Raw genomic sequence first — 22552 nt, 5'->3', positions numbered from 1 at the left:
TAATACTTTCGATGTGCACTTTTGGTTTCGGGACTAGTTTTGTCTCTGTTATCAATATGTTTTATAAAGATATGGATATGGATAGTTACAATTAAATATTTCATTCACCGCAGCGTACGCCATGGTTGCCTTATTTCAGCGTTCTTATTCATTTTTGTTGTGGAATTACTATCTATTAGTATTTTAAACAACCCTGAATGAAAGGGTATTTCAATATTTGGAAAATAAATGCATATCTCAATTAACAGACGATACCGCTCTGCTTCTAAAAGTGCTTTTGCACTTAATATTATCAAATAATTTCCTTCTGCTTCTGGTCTGGAATTTAAATAATTGCAAAATATTGTCCCTACATAACTCAAAGTACCAATCTAATGAGAATATTCCAGTGAAAGATGCACATGGCGAAAAACTATATTGTCTGTCAATATCTCAATTTCTTTCAGAGATTAAAGAAAACGAAATCCATCTATAATAACTGGCTCCAACATGACCTCTCTATTATTGGAAGGGATTTATTGTTCAAAGCAGAAGGTCTGTCACGTTTTGTCTACCCTGCTGTATCCCTATTTGAAGCTGATCAAACCAGCAAGGATATCAAGAAAACTTTATATGGAAAAATAAACAACACAACCTTAAGAAGTCTGTAATATCAAACCAAAGAGCTGATGGTGGGTTTGAAGTACTAGATTGAATTGATATCAACAATATCTTCAAAGTAAACTGGATAAAAAGAGGTATGCTTAGCTCTGAATCTATATGGTACTTAATTCCCTGTCATATTTTTGTGAAATTGGGTGGTCTTTAATTTTTTGGGATGTGCAACTATTCTTCAGCAAAATTACCCATCAAACTCCAAATTTCATAAACAAGCCCTTTTAGCCTGTCCACAACTTCTCCCCACACAATACACTTCTGTGGAACAACAAAGATATTGTTGTTAAAAACAGGTATTTGTTCTTTCCTAAGTGGTTTGAAAGAAATATTAGATCTGTGCTTGATTTATTTGATAGAGAAGGAAATATACCCTCGTATAGAAAGTTCTTACAAACATTTAACTTCCCAATACATTATAAATAATGTAATGCTATATGCAAAGCAATACCTTCAAGACTTACTTAATTAATCCAATGTAATTTGTGTTTTGGAGAACATGTCAAGATAGATACACAACTAATGTTCGAGGTTGCCCCCTGCTGGAAAATAAATGTAATAATACATTCATAAAATAAATGTTTAACTCCCAAGAACATGATCTCTCCTAGTGCGAAATGCTTCTTGAATGCATATATTACTGAAATTGAATGGATGAATGCTTGGTTGCTCCCTCACACATTTTGTATGTCAAAAAAGTAAAAGCAATCCACTTTAAAATCTTGCACGAAATATACCCTTGCAATAACTTGTCTAAATTCAAGGATTTAGAGGACTATGCCTTTTCTGAAGGGAAAACTGTTTATACACCTTCTTTATATGTGTGACTCTGGGAAATAATTTTGGAGCGAGTTAAGTATTTACATTTTTCATTTCATCAATAAGACCCATGTATTTACAATTAATTATGTAATATGTTATTATTCAAATGAAAACAAAACTACTGAGTAAGTCGTTAATTTCTTCATTCTCTCTGGTAAATTGTATATACACAAAAACAAATATTTTAAATCTGTCCCCAAATGCAATATATTTTTACTTGAAATCCAATATTTAATAAATCTCTAGAATTAGTCAATAACAAAAAAAACACTGTATTCTTACAACTCTATCATAGGTTTGTACAACTGTAACCCCTGACCTTCTTACAGCTCTATCATAGGTTTGTACAACTGTAACCCCTGACCTTCTTACAGCTCTATCATAGATTTGTACAACTGTAACCCCTGACCTTCTTACAGCTCTATTATATGTTTGTGCAACTGTAACCCCTGACCTTCTTACAGCTCTGTCATAGGTTTGTACAACTGTAACCCCTGACCTTCTTACAGCTCTATCATAGGTTTGTACAACTGTAACCCCTGGCCTTCTTATTTTATTTAAGGTACTTTAACATTTGAAAGTCAATTGTTGTAATTCATTTTTTTTACTTTTAATGTTATTTTATGTTTCTTCCGAGAAAATATACGTGTAGTGATGTCCTATGTTTTTTTGTTGTTATTGTATTGTAATTAGAAATGTTATGATACGATTTTTTTTTAATACCCCAAAAAGTATATATTTATTTACAAAAAAACAAGGAGCGTTCGCAATTGTATGCAGTTGGTGAAGTCTTCTTCTTCGGTGGGGTTTATAGGCGGTTGGCATCCAACGATATGGTGCATTACCGCCGTTTACTGTACTGGAGGGTGGGCCAGGTACAGGAAGAAACTAAATCCTACCTGCCAGCTCCGTTGCTCTTGAAAAAAATAACAACATATTTGAGACTATATCTAATGATGTTCTACTCAATATACACTTTAAACTCATTTCCTGTGTCCCCTTCTCCCTCACACTAGATCTCAGCCTCTTTCCCTCTGATAATACCCACACTGTGGCAAAACATCTTCCGCTGTCTGCTTCCTGGCAATAACCACACTTTCCTGTTGGATGCTTTCCTATCACATTTAAGGATTTTTTCGAACCTACTGTGTCCCAGCCTCTCTTCAGTCGGTGAAGTCGATATTATTGTAATAAATTAAATATTTGTTTATATTGTTGTAAATTCATTAACTAATTAATCTGAATCATCTACTGTGTACTGGTTTCCTAAGATTATTGCAAAATTGCTAAATTTTTAAAAGATTAGAATGAATTTACAATATCTTTCTAGATTTGAAATCAAAATGAAAAACATATTTTCATCAAATCAATTAACAAATGTAATCCAAAATAACATATTAAAACGCTTAGATTTTTCAGGCAACACCAAATCAAATCAAATTGTTTTTGTCACATGCCAAATACAACAGGTGTAGTAGACCTTACAGTGAAATGCTTACTTACAAGCCCTTAACCAACAACTCAGTTTTAAGATAAAAAATAAATAAAAACAAATAAATAAAAGTAACAAATAATTAAAGAGCAGCAGCAAAATAACAATACCGAGGCTATATACAGGGGGTACCAGTAGAGTCAATGTGCGGGGACACCGGTTAGTCGAGGTAATTGAGGTAATATGTACATATAGGTAGAGTTAATAAAGTGACTATGCATAGATAATAACAGAGAGTAGTAGCAGCGTAAAAGAGGGGGGAGTGGGGCAAATGAAAATAGTCTGGGTAGCCATTTGATTACAGTGGTTCTTCCTGTAAAAGTTGCGTCATACTGCAGCACACCTTGCGGGCTGACGCAGAATTCTATGGCAAGTTATTTAACTGTCAGCCATTGTTGCCATTAATGCTAGTTAGTGCTAATTTGACCACCAGAGGGCATCTTTGAGAAGCATTTGACAGTCTTCAAAATTGTCTGTACTAGAGAATTTAAAACCTTTTTTGGAAGAACATACGATATGGGATTAATTTTAAGTTTAGCTTAATTAAATTGATTAATATTATGGTGTTTCTATTCCAGGAATAACAAAACCCTCAGGGTATTTCCGGAAAATATGGCTCTGTACAACGTGACCGGTCGGGAGTAGGCTACAGTACTAAGACCATAACATTTCCACACCCTAATTGTCGTCTAACCAATACCCAAACGGAGATCCAGTGATCATAAAAATCTCATTGATTTATCAAGACCAGTCCCCATGCTTGTCTCAGAGCAGCACAAAATGGTGCTGAAATAGTTGACCACACGCAGGTAGGCTATTGTTTAAAATCCTATTACTTCTAACTTCAATATGCTTTAAATGCCACAAATAATTGGACACAAACAATTCTTAAAACTCTAATGCTTTACAATTAATAATTTCTGCCCTCCAAATTGATATTCATTATTTAAACACTGAACCCCCTAAGCAGCGGGACTGGAATTGGTCAAACTTTCAGTTTAATACATGTCAAAATGATCCTCTTTCCCTAAAAGCATAATGGTCATTACTTTTTTTTTTTTTCATGAAAGGGTGAGGTTAACTTGGCTCCGCAGACAATCGATCTGAACTAGACTTAAGTTTCCTTTAACCCTAAAGAACATTATGTAGCAAAAACACACTTTTTTTCTGAAATCAACTGTCCAGACATCAAGCCATGAAGGGGATACAGCACTGAGACCCTATAGCTCGGAATTACTCACTCTTCAAGAAATTATTTTATTTCCTCATTAGCCATGTACATTTGGCATAGGGTTTCCCAAGCTCGGCCAAAGTTTTTGTTTTTGCCCTAGCATTACACAGCTGATTCAAATAATCAAAGCTTGATGACGACTTGGATATTTGAAATCCGATGTGTGGTCCTGCACTCAGGGCCGGGCCCCAGGGTCGAGTTTGAGAAACCCTGATTTAGCAGACCCTCTTATCCAGAGCAACTTACAGGAGCAATTAGGGTTAAGTGCCTTGCTCAAGGGCACATCAGATTTTTTCACCTGTCAGCTCAGGGATTGTAAACAGCAACCTTTCAGTTACTGGCCCGACCATCTAGGCTACCTATTGCCCTATGTAAAACAAATGACAGCCAGGTAAATACTTGTACACAAACACACCTTTAAAAAAAAATGAATCCTATGGTTCTCAGTGAGGGCAATCTCTTGTGAAGGCTGATGGGATCTGGACGAAGAAGGACAACCCAGAATACAGTTTGAATGCTTTATTGGAGGGTTGGGAGACTGTAAAAAAGGAGCAAGCACCTGTAAGTGCCTTAATACAAGTTATAAAAGATGGGCAATAGCTGGATATCTGAGGACTCCTGTTAAACAAAGGACGTCTGAAATGGCACCCTATTTCCTATATAGTGCACTACTTCTGACCAGAGACCATAGGGCTGTGGTTGAAAGTAGTGCACAATATAGGGATTAGGGTGCCATTTCAGACACACACAGGATCTGAATCTATTACTGTGGTAGATCAGGTTTAGAGAGGGAAAAGCACCTGGTTCACTGAGACCAACATTGGGACCTTTTCAGTTTAGGTAAAAACTCATCCACTGATCATTACTTGAAAATCAAATAAAGATCACACATTTTCAACCTGGGCTCAAGTCAGTGCACATAAACATCGGCATTGTGTATCATAAGTTAGATAAAAATAAAAGGAATTCTACAAATGCCGTTCCCTGGAAATTAGACAGAAATCTCTTTAAATACTGGGTGCAACTGTCTAAGGCAACTTTAAATTCGATAGAAAAGGGATCATCTAGAAGTAATGGTGTACAAAGCAGGAATGAAGCTATACAACGTCACATTACGCATTTTCCTTTCACACTGTACAGAGTCCACTTCCTTCAGCTCTGGCCAGGCCGGCCAAAATACAAGGCAGTGTAACTTTTTTATCCTACATTTTACTGTGTCTCCCAGACACATTGTATATACAAATTCAGGACATACAATACAAACATAAATATGAGCAGGACTTTCTTTCCGTCCCCAAGGCCCAGTTTAAGGCATCCAGACATACTGGACACAATTTTTCTATTGGCTATTCAATGAAATGTTGATCTCATTTTAAAATGCATGAGGACCATTTTTTTGGGGGGGGGGGGGGGGGGGCATTTATAAATCCTTCCGATTAGTTATGCAGTTAGCTACATAAACAGTCAATATGTATTAATTGAACAGAACTTATTGTAATACTATGAATAAAGGTTTCGCTCTGGTGTCCTTCCTTGGGTGTTCAAGGAATCGAAACACCAGAAACCTTAGATAAATAATAGTGGATAGCTTGTCAATTTTTTATGTCACACGAATCAGAAATGTTCTATCAAACATATTTGCCTCAGACGGATCTTAATAAACAAGTTATGACAGGCCCGGGAAAGCATTTTAATGTTGATTATATGCATCTTGTGGCATGATTGTCATGCCAGACCAATATTTGGAACATATTTAATTAATATCATAATGATATACACATACCAATGCACTACACTTAAACTCATTAGGATGGGGTGTGTATTCAAAATAAATGTGTAACTCTTCACTCAAACAAAAGAAAATGCCAAAACCTAATTTACATTTTCATCTTTGATATAAAAAAAAACTCCCGAAAAGGGTATTATGTCTGAACACCATAAATATCTATATTTGCCCATGTATGTGTGAATGTATGTTTGTACGCACATACACAAACTCTTTTGCCAACTTGGGTTTTCAGAGTCTGGAACTGTGTAAGGTTTCAAAGTGGTCACCAAGGCCTCACAGATATGTAGGTTCATTCCAACCAAATCATTTATTTGTTGAAAAATCTATAATAGTACTTTGATATTGAACAAGAATAGAATTACAAATACCGTTCAAACCATGTAAAATGATATGCATGTAGTGCAATTTACTGAATTGGATTTGTTTGACTGAAATACCCGGATACCCGTGGGGCTTGAGGATCAACTTTGAAATGAAACTTATTCTGGAGCTTCAACAAAAATAATATTTGTTATTATTAACATTGAAAAGAATAAAACATGGAAAAACAAGAAACGGCAAGAGTGGCTGGAGTCTCCTTTGGGCTCGGGTACTTTGGTAGACTAAATCTATCCGTTTTTCTCTCATTCCTCTCAGGCCTCGTGACTGGATATGGTGCTCAGAGCATGAAGTCATCAGAACACAGCAGCCACGCTTGCCTATCTTTCTGGGAGACCACCTTTCGCTGTTCTACGCATTCTGCCTATGTAGGTAAGCCTGCTGTCCGTAATTATATATATATATATTTTTTATCATTAATAAATTGACTGGAACAGTTGAGTCTGTGGGGGGAGGATTGGTATGTACACCAGGCTACGAAGCCCCTGAGGGGGGAGTAAGGAGAACAGGGCGTATGGGGCCTTTTTGGGGATTCACCCCTCATGAGACTACTCTCTTGGTATCCTCTCCTGCGGCCCTCTATGGGGTTTAGTTCATCAGGACATGTCTGTGTATACAGTCGGTATACAGCACAGCACAGCTCACAAGTTCTTGGTGTTTATGTGTGTTTTGTAATGCTTCGTGAGATGGTCGCTCCTCATGAACCGTTTCTGACACTGGTTGCACTCGAAGCGCTTGTCTCCTACAAGGAAGAGACAGAATAAATCAGTGGTTTAATTTTCCTGCATAACACAAAACTATGAAAGAGCAATACCATCCTTCTCTGCTGCAAGGGAATCTCTGCTACAAATCTGAGTGCCTGCTTGAATCCTGGAAACTTCACCAAAAACTTAACATACTGAATGTTAATGTACTGCTCAAGTCCTGACATATGGTGAACATAATGGTGTATCAGAATGTTTTGGCATATGGAGTATTGTCCACTGACTTGTGCTAACCTTGCTGTGTACGTACCTCCTGTGTTTGTGTCCTGGGGTGTGTTCAGTAGGTGGAAAACATTTTGAAAACAGGGGCGGTACTATCTGAACTTGTCCAATAAGAACACATGATTGTCATTATCCATTGCAAAACATTTTGCTACGGTGCTCCTTACTGAACATGACCCAGTGTGTGTTGCAGACTGACCTACATTCACCCTACAGTGTGTATCAGCGTGTCTCCTGCGGTGGACAGACCTGTGTGTGTCCTGGCGTGCCGCTGTAGCTCGTCGCTGCGCGTGAAGCGTTTGCCGCAGAAGACCCAGTTGCAGACGAAGGGCCGCTCGCCGGTGTGCAGGCGCACGTGGGCCCGGAGGAGGGAGGTTTTCCGGAACGTCTTCTCGCAGCCTGGGATGTGACAGATGTGCTTCCTCTTCCCTACCTCGCCGGGCCTGCACAATACAGAAAACCCAAACGTAACTACACTATATACACACAAATGTATGTGGTCACCCGTTCAAATGAGTGGATTTGGCCATTTCAGCCACACCTTTTATTGACAGATGTATAAAATCAAGCACACCGCCACGCAATCTCCATAGACAAACATTGGCAGTAGAATGACCTTACTGAAGAGCTCAGTGACTTTCAACGTACCACTGTCATAGAACGCCACCTTTCCAACAAGTCAGTTCGTCAAATTTCTGCCCTGCTAAAGCTTCCACGGTCAACTGTAAGTGCTGTTATTGTGAAGTGGAAACGTCTAGGATCAACAACGGCTCAGCCGGGTAGTGGTAGGCCTCACAAGCTCACAGAACGGGACCACCATGTGCTGAAGTGCGTAAAAATCGTCTGTCCTCGTTTGTAACACTCACTACAGAGTTCCTCTGGAAGCAACGTCAGCACAAGAACTGTTAGTCGAGAGCTTCATGAAATGGGTTTCCATGGCCGAGCAGCCGCACACAAGCCTAAGATCACCATGCGCATTGCCATGCGTTGACAGGAGTGGTGTAAAGCTCACCGCCATTGGACACTGGAAATGCGTTCTCTGGAGTGATGAATCATGCTTTACCATCTGGCAGTCCAACAAACGAATCTGGGTTTGGCGGATGCCAGGAGAACATTACCTAACCCAATGCATAGTGCCAACTGTAAAGTTTGGTGGAGGAGGAATAATGGTCTGGGACTGTTTTTCATGGTTCAGGCTAGGCCCCGTAGTTCCAGTGAAGGGAAATCTTAACACGAGAGCATACAATGACATTCTAGACGATTCTGTGCTTCCAACTTTGTGGCAAAAGTTTGGAAAAGGCCCTTTTCTGTTTCAGCATGACAATGTCCCCAAGCACAAAGCGAGGTTCATATAGAAATGGTTTGTCGAGATAGGTGTGGAAGAACTTGAGCCCTGATCTCAATCCCATCAAACACCCTGGGGATAAATAGTTACTCCGAATGCGAGTCAGGGCTAATCGCCCAACATCAGAGCCCGACCTAACTAATAATCGTGACTGAATGGAAGCAAGTCCCCGCAGCAATGTTCCAACATCTTGTGGAAAGCCTTCTGAGAAGAGTGGAGGCTGTTATATGAGAAAAGGGGGGGGGGGACTCCATATTAATGCCCATAATTTTGGAATGAGATGTTTGACGAACAGGTGTCCACATACTTTTGGTCATGTAGTGTATTCACTATATTTCTGCTTGGTGCACAGATATTAATAGCAGGAGAATGGAAAGTCGTTGCTTGCAATCGTGGTTGTTTCTCTGCCCCAATCTCACAAAAGGGTACACTTTTGCCATACAGGTATCAGTTTGCATCAACCAAGACTTTCCATTTTGGCAAAAATATATATGGTTTAATACGGTATCTAATGCTTTTTCCCACCAGGTGCTCAGGCCTGTCTCTAGTTTGCTAGTAAGAGCCACTTGCCTCTTCTCTGCGTCCTTACAGTTGGGGCAGGTGCAGGCCATGCGGCGTTTCTTCTCCCCAGGCTGGCCCTGCAGCTCTAGAGCCAGAGTCTGCTCCATCTGCACCTGGTGGCCCTGGGAGGTCACGCCGCCCAGCTGGAGGGCCCCGCCCTGCACCGTCTGCACTGTCAGGTGCTGCTGCCCTGAAAGAACAGTAGAGACATTTTAACATCTTGCACATGTATAATAAACATATAAAGCTACTTTACACAGACATGCACACCCCAATCCACACACACATACTGACACATGACCACTGACACACACATGCAGGCCTCCATTAGCTTGCTAAAAATCCATTGGAATGAAAAACGTTTTTAAAGGAAGACAGTATGGAAATAGAGTGGAAATGGATGTGGTCAAGCACTTTTTATATTTGTCACGAACACACACACACCTCCTGCATTGGTGATGGTGACGGGCACCCCTTGCACCTGGACCCCGTTAATGTTAATAGTCTGTACGGCTTGGCCCGCCGAGGAGAGCTGGGCCGCGTTCAACGCTATCATCCCCCCCGCCGGAGCTATTTTTGGTAGGGTCCTCTCCTTCCTGCCCCCCGCCAGTGTTCTCTTGGTGGCCCCCACGGAAGACAGTGTGGTGGTGACCATGCTGGAGGGCGTGGAAACTGTGGTTTCCTGGAGCTGCACAGTCTGCCATTCGCCTGATGCTGTTTTGATCAGCAGCTGAGAGGAGCACAGGGGTGTCAGACTAACATGGAACAAGTCTGTCAGATTAGGACACATTTCTGTATTAAAAGGGCCCACTTCCACTTTTATGGTTTCATTACATTTCAGCTGTTTGGAAAGCGCATGTGCAATCAATCAATACTCAATCATGGACACTCTTACTGACAGCTGTGGCTGCTTGACGTGATGTACTGTTGTCTCAAACTTCATGCCGTTTGTGCTGTTGTCTGTGCCCAATAATGTTTGTACCATGTTTTGTGCTGCTACCATGTTGTGATGCTACCATGCTGTGTTGTTGTCTTAGGTCTTTCTTTATGTAGTGTTGTCTCATGTCGCGATGTGCGTTTTGTCCTTTATTTTTAATCCCAGCCACCGTCCCCGCAGGAGGCCTTTTGCCTTTTGGTAGGCCGTCATTGTAAATAAGAATTTGTTCTTAACTGACTTGCCTATTTAACAAGGTTACATACACAAAAATAAAAAGAATAAACATGTGGGTAGCCTGGAGTGAGTGTAGAGAGGTGGTGTGCATGCAGCATCTGTAAGAGTACTGCGTATGTGGCCTGTGTGCATGACGACATAGGTCAGTCTGAAGTTGCCAATCGACAAATCACCTCGCATCCTAACTAACTACTTTGAGTAACTCCTATATCTGTCAGTTTGCTGAGAGTGCTACATTGATGATCTCTAACAACTTGTGTGTGTGTGTACCTGAGTGGGCTCTGGTTGCAGGCTGGGTGCAGGCTGTCTCTGGGGGACCTGAGGCAGGGTGGCGGAGGCGGCCTGCACCACCTTCAGGGCCTGCTGGGGAATCTGGACCACCTGCTGCTCCTGTTTCTGCTGCACCAACTGCACCAGCTGCTGCTGGCCTGACCCGGTGTTCTGCACGATCAGGAGCTGGTTACCCGCCTGGGGAGAACACCGGGAGAGCAGCAATGAGACACAGACCTAAATCTGTCCAATACTTACTCATACAGGGACCCCAATTCTGGAGGTTGAAGGGTTGATAGAGTAGGATAACCCTCATGTAAAGCATAGCACTTTGAGTTTGAGAAATACAGATGAAATCATTACTCATTTACACTCACTCACAAGCATTGTAGACATATTCAGTAATTAGTACCCATTTGTAGCCCAATCAAGCAAGTGAACTAGTCCACAAGTCATGGTTGACCCTACACCAAATGCAGCAGAACAACAAACATACCTGAATAATATTCTCCCCGGCTTCTAACAATATCGTCTCCATCTGCTCGGGGGGCGGAGAGGTGGTCTGTGGTGGAGGGGCTGCTGCCACCAGCTTCTTCCTTCCTCGTCTGCCCTTCGTTGGAGGGGGAGGAGCTTCCGCTGGCTCCTCTCCGGTGGCTACGTTGAGGGGCAGCGTGAGCCCGCTAGGCAGCCGCACCACGTTGGCTGCATTGGGTTTCCGCCCCCTGGGGGACGGCTTGATGGCCACCGTCTTCTGCGGGGTGATGGGCGCGGTAGCGGGTTGCGGCTGGGGGACCGTCATGGGCGTGGTGATGATGGCCTGGTTGGTACCCGGGATGAGCTGGATCTGTCCGCCCTGCTGCATCATCTGGATGGTCTGTGTGCCTCCCAGCTGCGGCATCACCTGGTACTGGATGTTGGATGTTTGATTCGAGCGGCCAGGGCTCTGCTGGATGGTGAGGACGATGGGGGTGCCGGGGCTGTTGGAGCCCAGGCCCGCTGGCAGCTGGATCACATTTCCTTTAGCGGACAGGAAGCCCAGGTTTTTGGGAGGGGCGGGAGCGATGGGGGCGGGTTTGATGGGGAGGAGACGGCGAGGTTGGGGTTGGGCAGGAGGGGCGCTGACAGGGGCCTGAGCGGCAGGGGGGCCGATCTTACTGCAGGTGGCGGCCAGGAGGGCCAGTGGGGAGGGCTGGGAGTCCTGTACAGGATGAGAGAGAGAGAGACAAATAGTTCGGGGTGGAACAAGTTGGACACAAAGGATTTACTGTTGATACCAGACCCGGGCGAAATCCCCGTCATTTGCATGAAGAAGCGACGCCGATACAGGGGACACAGGGCCAGGTGCCTTGTGAGAATTCGCCGGTGAGTGGGTAACCCGCCTCTACCATCCGTCGTATTGGCCAACGGCAAGTCATTGAAGAATAAACTGGATGAGCTCAGTTCAAGACTATCTTACCAACGGGACATTAAAAACTGTAATATCTTATGTTTCCTATGAGTCGTGGCAGATCGACAACATGGATAATATACAGCTGGCTGGGTTCTGTGCATCGGCAAGACTTAACAGATGCCTCCGGTAAGACAAGGGGTGGCGGTCTGTCTATTTGTCAATAACAGCTGGTGCGCAAAATCTAATATTAAGGAAGACTTGAGGTTTTCATCTATATTTTTCAAAGATGTCTATTTACCACAACAAACCGATGATGGCACTAAGATCGCACTCAACGAGCTGTATAAGGCCATAAGCAAACAGGAAAATGCTAATCGAGAGGCGGTACTCCTAGTGGCCGGGGACTTTAATGCAGGGAAACAAATCCTTTTTACCTAATTTCTACCAGCATGTTACATGTGCAACCAGAGGGGGAATAAATCTAGACCACCTTGACTCCACACACAGAGACGCGTACGAAGCTCTCCTTCACCCTTCATTTGGCAAATCTGACCATAATAATATCCTCCTGATTCCTGCTTACAAGCAAAAACTAAAGCAGGAAGTACCAGCGACTATTCCAATACGGAAGTGGTCAGATGATGCAAATACTAAGCTACAGGACTATTTCGCTAGCAGACTGGAATATGTTCTGGGATTCATCCAATGGCATTGAGGAGTATACCACCTCGGTAATCGTCTTCATCAATATGTGCATTGATGACGTCGTCCCCACAGTAACAGTAACCGTACGTACCTAGCCCAACCAGAAGCCATGGACTACAGGAAACATCCGCACTGAGCTAAAGGGTAGAGCTGCCGTTTTAAAGGGAGTGGGACTCTAACTCGGATGCTTATAGGACATCCCGCTATGCCCTCCAACAAACCATCAAACAGGCAAAGCGTCAATACAGGACTAAGATTGAATCCTACTACACCGGCTCCGACGCTCGTTGGATGTGGCAGGGCTTGCAAACTATTACGGACTACAAAGGGAAGCCCAGCCGCGAGCTGCCCAATGACACGATCCTACCAGACAAGCTAAATGACTTCTATGTGCACTTAGACACTGAAGCATGCATGAGAGCAACAACTGTTCCGGACGACTGTGATAGCCAATGTGAATAAGTCCTTTAAACAGGTCAACATTCACAAGGCTGCAAGGCCCGACGGATTACCAGGACGTGTACTACAAGCATGCGCTGCGCTGACAATTGTATTCACTGACATTTTCAACCTCTCCCTGACCGAGTCTGTAATACCTACATGTTTCAAGCAGACCACCATAGTCCGTGCCCAAGAACACCAAGGTAACCTGCCTAAATGACTACCAACCCGTAGCACTCACGTATGTAGCCACGAAGGGCAGTGAAAGGCTGGTCATGGCTCACATCAACACCATCATCCCAGAAACCCTAGACCCACTCCAATTTGCATACCACCCCAACAGATCCACAGATGACGCAATCTATATTGCACTCCATACTGCCCTTTCCCACCTGGACAAAAGGAACACCTACGTGAGAATGCTGTTCATTGATTACAGGTCAGCGTTCAACACCATAGTGCCCTCAAAGCTCATCACAAAGCTAAAGACCCAGGGACTAAACACCGCTCTCTGCAACTCGATCCTGGACTTCCTGACGGGCCGCCCCCAGGTGGCAAGGGTAGGCAACAGCACATCTGCCACGCTGATCCTCAACATGGGGGCCCCTCGGGGGTGCGTGCTTAGTCCCTTCCTGTACTCCCCATTTACCCACTACTGCGTGGCTAAGCATGACTCCAATATCATCATTTTCCGAGGACACAACAGTGGTAGGTCTGATCACTGACAACAATGAGACAGTCTATAGGGAGGAGGTCAAAGACCTGGCAGTGTGGTTCCAGGACAACAATCTCTCCCTCAAGGTGATCAAGAAAAAGGAGATGATTGTGGACTACAGGAAAAGGAGGACCGCGCACGCCCCCATTCTCATCGACAGGACTGTAGTGGAACAGGTTGAGAGCTTCAAGTTGCTTGGTGTCCACATCAACAACAAACTAACATGGTCCAATCACACCAAGACAGTCGTGAAGAGGACACGACAAAACCTATTCCCCCTCAAGAGACTGAAAAGATTTGGCATGGGTCCTCAGAAGGTTCTACAGCTGCAACATCGAGAGCATCCTGATTGGTTGCATCACTGCCTGGTATGACAATTGCTCGGCCTCCGACCTCAAGGCACAAGGCGTGTAGTGCGAACGGCCCAGTACATCACTGGGGCCAAGCTTCCTGCCATCCAGGACCGCTATACCAGGCGTGTCAGAGGAATGCCCTAAAAATTGTTGAAGACTCCAGCCACCCTAGTCATAGACTGTTCTCTCTGCTATCGCACAGCAAGCGGTCTAGGACCAAGAGGCTTCTAAACAGCTTCTACCCCCAAGCCATAAGACTCCTGACCATCTAGTCAAATGGCAACCCAGACTAATTGCAGTGCACCCCCACCCCCTCTTTACACCACTGCTACTCTCTGTTGTCATCTATGCATAGTCACTTTAATAACTCTACCTACATGTACATACTACCTCAACTATCCGGTGCCCCCACACATCGACTCTGTATTGGTACTCCCCGGTATATAGTCTCACTATTATTATTTTACTGCTGCTCTTTAATTACTTGTTACTTTTACCTCTTATAGTTATCCATATTTTTTTCAAACCGCATTGTTGGTTAGGGTCTTGTAAGTAAGCATTTTACCCTAAGGTCTACCTACGCCTGTTGTATTCGGCGCATGTGACAAATAAAATTTGATTTGAAACACAACAGACCAGCAAAATTGATAAAAGGTTGTGGTGGCAGTAGAAGGAACAGCGGCAACAGGAAAAATCTTGGTACTTTCACACTAATAGATGGTAAAGAATGCAAGCGACTTCAATGGCTAATTTCTCCGAACATAGAAAAAAAACATCACCTGATTCTCACACACACACACACACACACACACACACACACACACACCTCCCACTCCTCTTTCTACTGAACTAGTCTAATGGCCAGTTTTATTGCTTCTTTAAATCACAAGTTTTCAGCTGTGCTAACATAATTGCAAAAGGGGTTTCTAGTGATCAATTACACTTTTAAAATTATAAACTTGGATTCGCTAACACAACGTGCCATTGGAACACAGGAGTGATGGTTGCTGATAATGGGACTCTGTATGCCTATGTAGATATTCCATAAAAATACAAAATCAGCCGTTTCCAGCTACAATACAGTTGTGGCAAAAAGTTTTGAGAATGACACAAATTTTCACAAAGTCTGCTGCCTCAGTTTGTATGATGGCAATTTGCATATACTCCAGAATGTTATGAAGAGTGATCATATGAATTGCAAAGTCCCTCTTTGCCATGCAAATTAACTGAATCTCCAAAAAACATTTCCACTGCATTTCAGCTCTGCCACAAAAGGACCAGCTGACATTATGTCAGTGATTCTCTCGTTAACACATGTGAGTGTTGACGAGGACAAGGCTGGAGATCATGATTCTCTCGTTAACACATGTGAGTGTTGACGAGGACAAGGCTGGAGATCACTCTGTCATGCTGATTGAGTTCGAATAACAGACCGGAAGCTTCAAAATGAGGGTGGTGCTTGGAATCATTGTTCTTCCTCTGTCAACCATGATTACCTGACATCATTGCTTTGCACAAAAAGGGCTTCACAGGCAAGGATATTGCTGCCAGTAAGATTGCACCTAAATCAACCATTTATCATATCATCAAGAACTTCAAGGAGAGCGGTTCAATTGTTGTGAAGAAGGCTTCAGGGCGCCCAAGAAAGTCCAGCAAGCACCAGGACCGTCTCCTTAAGTTGATTCAGCTGCAGGATCAGGGCACCACCAGTAGAGAGCTTGCTCAGTAATGGCAGCAGGCAGGTGTGAGTGCATCTGCACACATAGTGAGGCGAAGACTTTTGGAGGATGGCCTGGTGTCAAGAAGGGCAGCAAAGAAGCCACTTCTCTCCAGGATAAACATCAGGGACAGACTGATATTCTACAAAATGTACAGGGATTGGACTGCTGAGGACTGGGGTAAAGTAATTTTCTCTGATGAATCCCCTTTCCGATTGTTTGGGGCATCCGAAAAAAAGCTTGTCTGGAGAAGACAAGGTGAGTGCAACCATCAGTCCTGTGTCATGCCAAGAGTAAAGCATCCTGAGACCAGTCATGTGTGGGGTTGCTTCTCAGCCAAGGAAGTGGGCTCACTCACAATTATGCCTAAGAACACAGCCATGAATAAAGAATGGTACCAACACATCCTCCGAGAGCAATTTCTCCCAACCATCCAGGAACAGTTTGGTGATGAACAATGCCTTTTCCAGCGTGATGGAGCACCTTGCCATAAGGCAAAAGTGATGACAAAGTGGCTCGGGGAACAATACATCAATATTTTGGGTCCATGGCCAGGAAACTCCCCAGACCTTATTCCCATTGAGAACTTGTGGTCAATCCTCAAGAAGCGGGTGGACAAACAAAAACCCACAAATTCTGACCACCTCCGAGCATTGATTATGCAAGAATGGGCTGCCATCAGTCAGGATGTGGCTCAGAAGTTAATTGACAGCATGCCAGGGCAGATTGCAGAGGTCTTGAAAGGGAAGGGTCAACACTGCAAATATTGACTCTTTGCATCAACTTCATGTAATTGTCAATAAAAGCCTTTGACACTTATAAAATACTTGTAATTATACTTCAGTATTCCATCTGGCAAAAATATCTAAAGACACTGAAGCAGCAAACTTTGTGGAAATTAATTTGTCATTCTCAAAACGTTTGCCCACGACTGTAGTCATTTACAACATTAACAATGTCTACACTGTATTTCTGATCAATTTGATGTCATTTTAATGGGGTAAAAAATGTTTTTCTTCCAAAAACAAGGACATTTCTAAATGACCCCAAACTTTTGAACGGTAATATTATATATTAGAAACGTTGAAGAAACAATACTCCAAGCAGCAGCTCCATACTACTTGTTAGAGCTAGAGAACTGATACCGTATACTGGTTGTTGAGGTGGGCTTGGCGTGGGGGGGGTCCGTGGGTGGCTTTTGATAATTTTACTGGATTCCTCATGTCTTACTCATTGTTAGGTAGAATTAAGGTCCAAATTCGATGTTAGGTACTATAATTATTGAAGATATGAATCTTATAAATTAAAATGGCCAATTTGGGTGCCATCAATCGGCTTTACTTCTCAGATATCAAATTACATTGCAACAAAACATTTCAGGAATGCTAATCCTATCCGTTTCTAATTACAGAACTGATTTCTGAACAATCGGAGATGGTGGGTGTCAATGCTCTTTCTTGTGCTTTTTGAAGTGGAGTGACTCTTGTGCAACAAAGCTTGGAGAAAAAGTTTTTTTTTTTTTTTTTTACAAATAGAGGGTTATCATGAATTTCACACAGCCCTCGGTGGAACACAGTTTACATACAGGAGGTTAAGCTACATCTCACCATTGGCAACCAATAAAATACAAACTGCAAACTTCAAAATTCACAATAGGATGGCATTGCTGTACTCAGTATTCACGCTTTAGTCAAATAATGAACCCCTTGGTTACTTTTAAGACACCACTGGGTGATATTTACACATCTGAGAACAAGCAGGAAGTGGTCTAACTGTGACTCACTTGAGAGGAAGTGGCAGAGGGTTGGAGATACTCGCTGGGACTGACAGCAACAGTGGTGGCCATGCTGTCCTGTTGATCTGCAACATACATGGAAACACACATTGCATATACTGTAATTAGTCAAGTACCAAAAACATTTCAAGTACCAATAATAATGCAGGTCACTGTCAATACGTCTGCTGCAGAGATTCAGGAAATTATTAAATCCGAGGGAGCTGTTTTGCCCTAAACGCATGCAAAGTCATTCAAATAAGACACAGTACACAAAGGAAAATGAGCACTGCAACTCTAATAGATTAGTTGTGCCTGGCTAGCTACCACCCCGTGAATGCCAGTCACATCAGACTTTGGTGTAAATTGCGTGACCTTTAATCCGTACTAAAAGTGCGGGTCTATGCCAATAAAAGATAGTCAGACTCGTGCATTGCGAACTACAACTCCTAGTCTACAGAATTAAAAGGCCCTAAAAAAATACAGTATGCTAGCTAGCAAATGGGCACAGCAGAGAGCTACTACTTGTGTACAGTGAGTTGGTGGCTACTGTACCTGGCTGAATTCTCACGCAACCTCACAAATAGCTCAAGCATGATAATGTATCGCGAGAGTATTAATACAAAAATTGGACTGTACAAATAATATGCACTGTGGATTATTGGGGTCAGTTTGCAATCATGACCAATGTGACTGCCTCTTTAAAATGGGATATTTCATGCTTAGAATTTTTTTTGGAGCGCGGCCTGAAAATAGCGTCGCCATCAAACGTACACAGATAGCCAGCACACCATTTCGTTTGCAAGAAGCTATCTGGAAGTCAGAAATGAAACAATTAGCTGGTATTGCAAAATACTTTCTCGTGCAGCAGACTTTTCAAAGTGAGTGGAACAAACAGCCCATTGCGATACATGCATGTGGAATTTGTTTTAATGTGTAATATCGAAAATGATTATCATCAATGTATAGCTAACAGTAGCTGGAATTACAAACAGGATTCAGCTTTACTGGCTAGTATGCTAAGCTAGATACGCGTAGCAAATCAAACTCTTTGATACTGGAAAAAAAGCAGCCCTTTTCCGGAAGTGCATAGCTGGCTTGCACAATGCTCCTACTCAACCGCAAACATAAGGAAATTCCAGCTCAAACTGTTCGATGTGTTTTCTTTAACACAGACCAAATTGTTTTACGAAGTACAATGCAATACAAATACCAATGTTTTAATTCCTACCCACCGCTCATGACGACACTCGCTCTCCGTGAGCATTCAAGAGCAAGCCCCTGGAAGATTCCGCCCACGCTCATGGACCAATCCACGCGCTATTGTTGAATGAAGGATGCCCAGGCCAGCCAATAGACGCGAGCTCTCAATGTGATTGAAATTCAATTTAGCCAATGAAAAACATGAAACCTCACACAACCGTCGATGGACGCTATTTTAACCAATGGAGTATATAGATTATGGTCAATGGGGTGGGTTTTAAGGGAAAGGTGGACCAGGCAAAGGGCCTATTATACTGGTTTTACATTTAAATGACGTCTATAATGTCCAATAAGAGCTCTATGGGACAAATCGGTCAAACTCAGAATGACATCCATTTTGATCAATGAGCTTGTTTTAAGCCATTTGATTCAGGTAATACCTACGACAAAAGCACAGATACAGTATGTTATTAGAATGGACAGGCTATACTCAGTCTGTCATAGTCAACACACAATAAGGTTTACGGATGACGAGGTATGAAGGCAGTGCTGATAAGGGCACAGGGCAAGCTGTTACAAACTTGTTTCTGTCACTCAAACTAAATTACAGCTGATCTGTAGTGATGTAGATCCTCAGGTAATCTATAGTAATAACATGTTTTCTAAATACTCACCTACACCTATATGAATATCCCAGTCATTAGTCATCTTTTACAGGTGTAGTAGCGCGATCATTGAGTGCATGCAAAATAGGCTTATTATGCACAATTATCAAGCTTGCAAAATGATGTCTAAGGGAACTATCAGACGTGTCTTTCTGCTTATTAAAACATTATAGTACCACTTTGCACTAGCACCTGGTGGCCTACCATTTTTAGGCTGATTTGATATATGACATGGATAATACGCCTTTAGAGAAGGTGTATTCAAGTCTTACCCTACAAGGTCCGGAAGCCTGCAAGTGCTCTGTTCTACCTGATCATTCATTTTACCACCTCATCTAAATCAGTCCCTGATTAGAGGTGAACGATGAAAACAAGCAGTGGAACTGGCTTCAAGGTCCAGAGTTGAGTTTGATGGGTATAGAGTATGGGCAAGAATTTGAAACCAGTCAGCAACAAGAGACCAGTTCATGGTTAGGGTCATTTCTATTTCAACACAATCAGTAAAATAATTATACAAAAAAATTCAGCTCAGAATTGAAAATATCAAATAATTAAACCCTTAGTGTAGACCTGCTGGACCTTCTTATCCAATTTCCTATTTCAATATATAATCACAAACCCATTTACACAACTGGATTCTCTCTATAGAGGCAAATCACCAATACTGCTGGCATAGTTAGATGCCAAGTTCATGTGTTGTCCATCCATTAAGTTGGCCCCCAACAAGCATGTGTGTTTGAGCAGTCCTCATTCTCCTAAAATCATCCTTCCTTCCTGTGTGTGTGTGTGTGTGTGTGTGTGTGTGTGTGTGAATAGGATCACAATGAAAAAGGGGCACAATGAAATAAGCATATGTTTGGTAGGGGGGAACTAAAAAGCAAAGCAGTCAAAATTACAGGATGAGTTGATGTTTTTGTCAAGTGCAAGTGTTAAAAACTATTCTGTGTTAAGATTGACATTGCCATTATGCTTTGCATGCCTCTTGTCCCGACGATTATACAACAGGGTGTGTGTTGTCATTGGTAGTTTAGTTATCAAGAGTGTATGATGGAGTAAAAACATTTGACATTGATGCTGTTTACACTACTACTTAATTATTACATCAATCTGTATGGATTGAAAGGGCCATGTTCATCATTACCGCAAAAACACTTACACAGGGAATTGACATACACTGAGTGTCCCAAACATTAGGATCAACCTCCTAAAATTTATTTGTGCCGTCCCCTCCCCCCTCCCTCATGAAGGCCTGCATGAGTGTATCAGTGGTCATGTGTCACTATGTACAGTTGAAGTCGGAAGTTTACATACACTTAAAACTCGTTTTTCTACCACTCCACAGATTTCTTATTAACAAACTATGGTTTTGGCAAGTCAGTTAGGACATCTACTTTGTGCATGTTGACAGACAGATTATTATTTCACTTATAATTCACTGTATTACAATTCCAGTGGGTCAGAAGTTTACATACACTAAGTTGACTGTGCCTTTAAACAGCTTGGAAAATTCCATAAAATGATGTCATAGCTTTAGAAGCTTCTGACAGGCTAATTGACATCAGTCAAGACATCAGTCAGGAAGCTTGGACGCAAATGGGTCTTCCAAATGGACAATGACCCCAAGCATACTTACAAAGTTGTAGCAAAATCACTTAAGGACAACAAAGTCAAAGTATTGGAGTGGCCATCAAAAAGCCCTGACCTCAATCCTATAGAAGATTTGTGGGCAGAACTGAAAAAGCGTGCGAGCACGGAGGCCTATAAACCTGACTCAGTTACACCAGCTCTGTCAGGAGGAATGGGCCAAAATTCACTCAACTTATTGTGGGAAGCTTGTGGAAGGCTACCTGAAACGTTTGACCCAAGTTAAACAATTTAAAGGCAATGCTACCAACTACTAATTGAGTGTATGTAAACCTCTGACCCACTGGGAATGTGATGAAAGAAATAAAAGCTGAAATAAATCACTCTCTACTATTATTCTGACATTTCACATTCTTAAAATAAAGTGGTGATCCTAACTGACCTAAAACAGGAATTATTTACTCAGATTAAATGTCAGGAATTGTGAAAAACTGAGTTTAAATGTAAACTTCCGACTTCAACTGTATGTGTGGATTGAGGTGTGCATTACCCTCAGAACGGTCTCAATTCGTTGGGGCATGGACTCTACAAGGTGTGAAGCGTGTTCCACAGGGATGCTGGACCATGTTGACTCCAAAGCTTCCCACAGTTTTGTTAAGTTGGCTGGATGTCCTTTGGGGCGATGGACCATTGTTGATACACACAGGAAACTGTTGAGCGTGAAAAACCCAGCAGCGTTGCAGTTCTTGGCACACTCAAACCGGTGCGCCTGGCACCTACTAACACTTTATTTCAGTCAATTAAAAATGATTGTGCAAAAGAGGGAAGCCATATTTTTTCTCTTTTACTGAAAATGCTGAGCCTGTGGCCAGCTTGGGGTACGGAGGAACAGAATGATGAGCAAGTTACAATCAGGGATTTTTTTGACAATTAAAACCAACAAACAAAGATCAACCATGGCCTCCTGTGGGCCAATTGGAGTCCACAACAACCCTCATAGCAACAGGAGGGAAGAAAACAAGGAAATTATGATAATTGGAAAAAATAGTAGTACAAATGGACCAGTGCATCAACTTCAGTTCATAGGTACAGTGAATATCTGTCTAGGGATCGATTCAAAGTCTAGGTTCAAGTTGTTGTTTTTTGTTTTCAGGTTGTTTACAGGCTCGAAGAGTCCGTTCTCCTGTCCGTTCTCAATGAGGCTGTGTCCTTTTTTGTCCCTGTCCCATGTGTGCCCGCCGTATGGACAATTCTCCAGCATTCCACTTCTGTCCCTTTCTACTCTCATTGGTCAAACAAAGTCAA

At 42.5% G+C, this 22552-nt stretch overlaps 2 protein-coding genes across 5 annotated transcripts in view; both read right to left on the bottom strand.

Annotated features, from left to right (window-relative positions):
• Positions 1–5601: 5601 nt before the first annotated feature.
• LOC135523531 (transcription factor Sp2-like) lies at positions 5602–19100 on the bottom strand. 3 transcript variants are annotated; one of them, XM_064950285.1, is made up of 8 exons: positions 19031–19100; positions 17805–17881; positions 11196–11897; positions 10700–10897; positions 9703–9988; positions 9268–9448; positions 7602–7795; positions 5602–7108 (listed from the first exon to the last, which is right to left on the bottom strand). In XM_064950285.1, exons 1-8 carry the CDS (start codon positions 19098–19100, stop codon positions 7008–7010), a joined length of 1809 nt encoding a protein of 602 aa, XP_064806357.1. In that variant the 3' UTR covers positions 5602–7007. The 3 variants fall into 3 exon arrangements, with proteins under 3 accessions (XP_064806357.1, XP_064806373.1, XP_064806365.1); XM_064950301.1 differs by having other exon boundaries at positions 19009–19036; XM_064950293.1 differs by lacking the exon at positions 19031–19100 and having other exon boundaries at positions 17805–19024.
• A 1009-nt stretch (positions 19101–20109) lies between these two features.
• The window catches only part of LOC135523517 (suppressor of cytokine signaling 7-like), a 10040-nt gene continuing 7597 nt past the window's right edge, over positions 20110–22552 (bottom strand). For both annotated transcript variants that reach the window (XM_064950265.1, XM_064950273.1), the window contains one exon: positions 20110–22552. This exon is cut by the window's right edge and continues 237 nt beyond it. The gene's annotated coding sequence lies outside the window, so the exon portion shown is untranslated.

Source organism: Oncorhynchus masou, chromosome 4, assembly GCF_036934945.1.
Source record: "Oncorhynchus masou masou isolate Uvic2021 chromosome 4, UVic_Omas_1.1, whole genome shotgun sequence".
NCBI classification, from domain to species: Eukaryota; Metazoa; Chordata; class Actinopteri; order Salmoniformes; family Salmonidae; genus Oncorhynchus; species Oncorhynchus masou.
Note: the sequence above shows the minus strand (reverse complement) of the source record. Positions and strands in the feature narration are given on the sequence as shown.